This window comes from Myotis davidii, unplaced genomic scaffold (assembly GCF_000327345.1).
Source record: "Myotis davidii unplaced genomic scaffold, ASM32734v1 scaffold81, whole genome shotgun sequence".
NCBI classification, from domain to species: Eukaryota; Metazoa; Chordata; class Mammalia; order Chiroptera; family Vespertilionidae; genus Myotis; species Myotis davidii.
This window is the reverse complement of record NW_006291554.1, coordinates 321,421-328,327: the sequence shown is the minus strand read 5'-3', so window position 1 is coordinate 328,327 and position 6,907 is coordinate 321,421. Positions and strand designations below refer to the sequence as shown.

The 6,907-nt window shown below is 55.6% G+C and overlaps 1 protein-coding gene across 1 annotated transcript in view; it reads left to right on the top strand.

The window, feature by feature from the left end:
* The window catches only part of CTDSPL (CTD small phosphatase like), a 54,406-nt gene that overhangs the window by 41,973 nt on the left and 5,526 nt on the right, over positions 1-6,907 (top strand). Inside the window, exons 5-6 of the mRNA XM_006765072.2 lie at positions 244-300; positions 3,720-3,812. Coding sequence (XP_006765135.1) covers positions 244-300; positions 3,720-3,812 — 150 coding nt within the window. The remainder of the gene's footprint in view (positions 1-243; positions 301-3,719; positions 3,813-6,907) is intronic.

Genomic DNA, 6,907 nt, shown 5'->3' with positions numbered 1-6,907 from the left:
CCCCCTTAGTGGTTGATGAAGAGGTTGGACCGAGATGCTGAAAATGTAACAATATTCTGAAATAATAATAATATGCTCTCCTGCTTGTGCTTGTTTTAAGGAACCCAGGCGCGCTCCAACATCCTTCTGAACTGTTTTTCCCAATAGTAAACACATTGGTCCAGGCAAGCGCTTTTCTCGCTAAAATTTTCCATTTTATTTCACCCTTCGAGACGTATTAACGAGGGTTTCTTTTCTCTCTAGCCTATTAGTAACGCCGATTTTATTGTTCCGGTTGAAATCGATGGAACGATACATCAGGTAAGAAATCAGAGCCAAAATCTGAGTTTCGATGAGCATGTTTTAGTAATTACATTTCTTCTGGACTTGAACGTCCCATTTCAGTAATAATCTTATTACTGAATCAAAAGGAAGCCAGCTTTGTAAAGTAAATACAACGGTATCCTGCCCTTTTTCTTTTCACTCTTAAATGTGTATCCTGAGGTTATAAGGGGAATTATAAATATCAGATGTGGTGGCAAGTTCAAATCGTTCTTTGATTTGATGCAGGCGTTTAGAGGTTTCCGTGCCCTCCGCTGGTCTGGCCTGATGGTCTAATTAATTTCCTCGTGTAATTGCTTTCGGCGACTCTCCTAGCAGGCGACAGGAAAAGGCCGCACAGCAGCCACTTACGGTGGATTCTCAGGAAAGGGGGTCCGTTTCCCATGCCGGCCGCTCCGGCCTGATCTTGTCGCTCCTGCACCATGTTCTCCAGGGAATCTTTAGAGAAAGGAAGAAGGGTGTGTGTGAGTTTGGGATCCTCGGGCGGCGTTGCATAGAGAGCCTAGTCCGTTGGCTTGCATCTTGGTCCTGATTTTTCCTCCTTATCTGCATGAAGCTCCCCCGGGAATAACTTCATTTATGAACATACTGGAAACATGGCAGGAAAAGTAGCTTTGAAGGCTGCAGGGCCTTGGTGGGTGTTCCCACAGAGGTGATCTGACCATCTATCTTTCTGTCCGTGCAGCGGTCTTGAAGTGGGAGCCTCTGGCCTGATAGTTCACATCCCAGGAAGGGAACTCTCTCTCTCTCCCGGTACTTGACCCATAACAGGATGTGTCTCCTTAGCAAGACCCGTAGCCTCTGGTCCTGGAGGGTGTCAGAACTGCCAAGGCCCTGGGAATCAGCCGGTCTGGCCACCTCATGTCCGGAGGGGGAAACCGGGGCTCAGCCAGAGAACGTGTTGTCTCAAGGGCAGTACAACATAAAGAATTCAAATGAGACTCTTCCCCTGACACTTCAGTCCCTTTCCTGCCTGCCAGGAGGCCCTGCCAGGAAGCCGCGCCTGGAGGAGGCAGCTTTGTCCCTAGCATCTCCACACTTCATGCTTTTAAAAGCCATCAGGGGAGCCAGAACGGCAGGCCCTTGGGCATTTAACATTTGCAAAAGCATCCCCTGAATTAACTTAGCATCTGAGAAGCAGTTAAGGCTGCTGCACTTATTATCTTGGCTCATGTTACAAAGTAATGAGCCGAAGGCTAAGGCGAGGCTGCCCGCTGGCATGGCAAGAATGAGGAGAGACATTAATACCTCGTGACTGTGACCCTCTGGGGCCTGACCTGCTGTGTCCAGACCAGTTCCCCCAGCCTCCCTCCAGACTCTTCTATGAGACCCCAGGGCACGGGGCGGGGATCAAACACTCTCTGTCCCAAGGGAATGAAGCCACAGGCGCCAGGAGGAGGACCAAAGCCCTGGCGAGGCCGTGGCCTCGTTCAAGTAATCCAGGATAGGCTGTGCAGGTCCCGATGGGCCTATTCTCGGTTACTTGCACGGGGACGCGGGCCTGGACGCCGGCCTCCGGGCCCCGGACCCTCCTCTCGGCCAGAGGCACCAACACCAGAGTTCCCAAAGCAGCCTCCTGCCCCTTGCTGGCAGCGAAGCTTGCTTTCCAAGCAGCATGCCCAGGGAGACTGAGGACCCCGGGCCACGCCATTCCCTGCACCAAGAGGCTCCTGGGCAAAGAGAGCGCCTGGAGCTGCTGCAGCCACTGGCCCCGCCCTCAGCCCCCACCCGGCCTCCCAGCTCCACAGACCCCTGGCCCCTCACTGCGCCCTCGGCCACAGACTCATGCTCACTTTACTCTTTCAGTCGGCCACGAGTTTCCCACCGAGTCCTGGCTCTATAGAATTCCTGTGTGCCCCAGCCACGGTGGCTCAGTTGTTGAGCATCAACCTATGAACCAGGAGGTCATGGTTCAGTTCCCAGCCAGGGGGTATTCCCGGGTCACAGGCTCCATCTCCAGTAGGAGGCATGCAGGAGGCGGATGATCAATGATTCTCTCTCGTCATTGATGTTTCTATCTCCCTCTCCCTCTCCCTTCCTCTCCAAAAGCAATAAAAATATTTAAAAAAAAAAAAAAGGAATTCCTGTGTGGTACAGAACCCTCATCTCCCCTCTGTTCCTCCTCTTCTAGGATGTCCAACCTGCTCCCCGCATACTCGCTCCCACCTGTCTCTCACACCTCGTCTTCGGCCACTTCTCCTCTCCCCCATCTCCCTTCTTCAATGGTTGTCGCTGGAGGGCTGGTCGCGCAGGGCACGGGCCATTCTCTGACACCCCCACCTATTTCCAGTCCAGGTCTCATGCTTATTACTGTTTCCTCTGCTGGGAAGCTCGCTTTTCCTTATTGGCCTGGTGCACTCCTATTCATCCCTCAAGGCCCAGGCTAAACATTAGCTTCTATGCTTCCCTCCCCTTCCGAGGGCAGTTGATTGTCCTTAATGTACGCCTCTGCTGTAACTCTGGCTGTGCATGCTTATTTTGGTCTGTTTTGTGTGTGTGTCCGCTCTAGACTGTGCGCTCTTGAAGGGCCAGGCCTGGGTGTTACTCATCTTTGTAACTGCTTCAGGCTGAGCACGGAGCCGTGGCTCTGAACACAAACTGAATTGAATTTTAACAAGTCTGATTTATTTTAGGGACGTGGCTAATTTCGCTTGGAATCTGTTCAGGTTTTAATTAGTTCTCCCCTCCTCCTACCTCCTCTAACTTTCTCACCAGCGTTGCCTTCCCGACCATCTCCGTTTCCTCGGATTTGTTCATTCAGGAGCACGGGGCCCCGCCCCTCTAGAAAACACTGCGGGGCAGCCCCTCCTGATGGCTCCTGTCTGGGGCCTGGGATTCGGCTGCTTCAAAACCCCGAACCATTCATTTCTGTTCCAAGTCCAAGTGCAGGCCCTTTGTGGTGTCCACGGTGCCTCCCCAAGCCCACGAGGGAGGCGTTCCCATCGGAGGACCTGCTGGGCCAGGCCTGGACCTCCAAGGGATGCCCCTCGCCACGGCCTGGGTCCATACACAGCCTCGCCCAGAGCGTGTGCCCAGAAACACAGTGAAATGAATGACTTGTTTCTCACAAACAGGGCACGGCCCTTCCATTCCCTGGGTCTGAAAATCCCAGGCCCTCGGGACCCTGCCCAGCCTTCCTTTGTGGTTTGGGGGGAGAGGGGGGGGGGAGCGTAGACCCGGACTCAGACCCGGAGCCCAATTGAAGTGTGTGTCCGGCGTGAAGTGCCACACCAGAGTACGAGCCCCTCATAAAATCCGGGTCTTCCTCCGGCTCATAGACCCCGCAGGCAGGAGGCGGGGCCAGGGGTCGTTTTAGGAACCCTCCCTGCACTGGCGGTCGGACCCGGGCCACCCCCGGTGCCTGCTCTCACGCCACGTGCTGCTTCCTGCCGTTGCAGGTGTACGTGCTGAAGCGGCCGCACGTGGACGAGTTCCTCCAGAGGATGGGCCAGCTCTTTGAGTGCGTTCTCTTCACTGCCAGCCTGGCCAAGGTGCGTCCTGCCCCAGCCCTGAGCTCCCAGCCCCTCCACCCCCACCCCTGTCTGTCAAACAGCCCTTCGGTAAGGTGGGGGAAGCTGTTTCTATGGTGACACATTCCCACCCCAGATGGGATGGATGCGGGCCCTGTGTGTGCACCCTGCCAGCCTGAAAGGCTTCTGGGTTACCATGGCGACAGGGAGCACTCAGAACAAACACCCGTGAAGTGGCTGCGCGCTGCCGCCTGCAGCTGGCTGTCCACAGAGCAGGAAATCACAGAGGTGTCCAGCGTCACCAAGAAGGGTGTCTGCATCTCACCTGTTCGCTGGCAACCATGTGCTAGGCAGTGGTTCTCAACCTTCCGGCCCTTTAAATACAGTTCCTCCTGTTGCGACCCAGCCATAAAATTATTTTCGTTGCTGCTTCATAACTGTCATGTTGCTACTGTTATGAATCGTAAAGTAAATATCTGATATGCAGGATGGTCTCAGGCGACCCCTGTGAAAGGGTCGTTCGACCGCCAAAGGGGTCGCGACCCACAGGTTGAGAACCGCTGTGCTAGAGGCTCAGGCCTCTGTGCCCTTAGGTAGTTGCACGGTCTGGGGGAGAGGTCATTGCCAGCCACTGACCCGCATGCCTGGGCCCAGTGAGGGTTCTGACTGTGCTAATGAGGACTGTGATCTCAGGCAAGTTACTTCGCTTCTCGCCTCAGTTCCTATTCATCAGGGATCATTTCACCTGCCGCGTGGGGTGGACCGAAGTAAGGCAGGTAAAGGGCTGGACTCATGTTCAGCAAGGACTCACGGGCACCTGCTGTGTTCCGTACGCTCCGCTGGGCACTGTCACACGGCACGTGCTCCTGGTGTCATTGTTCGATGTCATCCTTGTAATGATGATCAAGTGGTTCACACGGTGTGACCCCGTAGCTTGGTATGAGTCTGACCTGGCGTCTACATTGGCTCTGAGCCAGCAGAGTGCTTTCTTTGCCCTCTCCCACCGTTCACGGGAATTGTCACGTTTGCGGGACCCGGATATGGTCTAGTCTACCCTTTAGCACAGGGGTCCTCAAACTACGGCCCGCGGGCCACATGCGGCCCGCCGAAAACATTTATCCGGCCCGCCGGGTGTTTTTGCCACCACTGTGTGCATAGGAATTTGTTCATAGTTGTTTTTTTTTAAAACTATAGTCCGGCCCTCCAATGCTCTGAGGGACAGTGAACTGGCCCCCTGTTTAAAAAGTTTGAGGACCCCTGCTTTAGCAGGTGCGCTGAGGCGCCTGTGCTGGTGGGACAGACAAGCAGGCCCCCGCTCCTCAGAGAAGACCCTTTTGTGGCCATCTCTCAAACCTTGACTCAGATGGGACCAGCACCATTCTTTTTTTAAATTATGTATGTATACACCCCCTCAACTGCAAGCCAGCATTGATGCACCGAACCCTTACTGTGTGTAACAAAAAGTATTTTTATTGATTTCAGAGAGGAAGAGAGAGAGAGAGAGAGAGAGGGAGAGAGATAGAAACATCAATGATGAGAGAGAATCCTGGATCAGCTGCCTCCTGCAAGCCCCCTACTGGGGGTCAAGCCAGCAACCCAGGCATGTGCCCTGACCGGGAATCGAACTCTGACCTCCTGGTTCATAGGTTGATGCTCAACCACTGACACTGGCTGGGCAACACCATCCATTTCTTAGTGCACCACCAGTGTCTCCTTGGGCACCTCAGAGACCCTGAGGGGCCCCAAAGACGAGCTTTGTGGAGCCCCAGTTAGCCGTGCGCCTGCCTCAGATCTGCTCCGAGGACTCACCTGCAGCTGCCTCCCCAGGTCCTGTGCCCGGATGGCTCCCTTCTCTGCAGGCTGGGGTCTCGGCCTCCAAGTTCCCAGATGGGCTGCTTTGCCTGCCTGGACGGTCCTGGTTTGGGCCATCTCTCTGTCATGGCCAAGGTGAGAGAGACCCTCACCTGCACACCATTCCTGCAGGCTCATTGCCAGGCCTTAACGCGTGAGCCGGCAGAACCAGAATCCAAGATCTGGGCCTTACTCTTGTGCGCTGAACCGAGAACGTGGCCTCGGGGAAGACGGCTTCTTCCCAGTGTGTACGCTTCCGATGAATGAAACCGAGTCTGCCGGTGCCACAGGTGCTCCTGCCCGTGCTCTGGGTGCTGAGGGGCCCCAAGTGATAACCAGAGAAACAGCGAACAGGAAGATTGCCCCGGTGCCGGTGGACGGAGGGCTGCTTTTTCTTTGGCAAAATTGAAAGCGCTCCTCCTTGGCATTGTCCCCAGCGCCCGCTTCCACACCCTCGTTCTGTCTCTTTTCCTGGATGGCTCCCACCTGTCCCTCCATCTGTCTCTCCACCTTCTCCCGCTGCTCCTCCAGCCTGGCTCGGCCTTCCAGCCCCTTTCCTCCCTGATGCCCAAGCTGTGCTGACAGGTGGGCGCTCCCCAGTGCTTGGCCCTGGACTCGGCTCCCAGCCAGCACCATTGGTGCAGTGACCTCCTGGTCCACTGCCCGGGGGCCAACAGGAACCCTGAGTGGACTGGCCGGGCCCTTCCGTGTCTGCATCCTCATCTTCGTTTCCTCCACTCACTCAGTCCCCCAACAAATATTTACGTAGTACCTACTGTGTGCCCAGCACGATAGTAGGCCCTGGGCAACGGCAGAGAGCTAGAGATGCAGACCCAGGCCTCAGAAAGCTTACCTCCCCCAGCCCATCTCCAAGGCCTGAGGCCCGAGGCCTGGACACGCCCTTGAAAGATGCATGCGGTGACCTGTGCCAGTGATTGTGAGGACGTTCATCATCCTTCCCACATAGAGTGAGCTCCCTAGGACCCGCTCTCCAAGGCCTGAGGCCCGAGGCCTGGACACGCCCTTGAAAGATGCATGCGGTGACCGGTGCCAGTGATTGTGAGGACGTTGATCATCCTTTCCACGTAGAGTGAGCTCCCCAGGACCCGCCCGCGTGGTGCCTGGCTGCCTCCCAGCAGAAAGCTGCAGCGCCCTGACTGCTAAGAATCTTGCCAGGTTCTCAGTGGTTAGAGCACCGGCTCTCTCACCGAAAGGTCTCGGGTTCGATTCCTGGTCAAGGGCATGTACCTGGGTTGCAGGTTCCA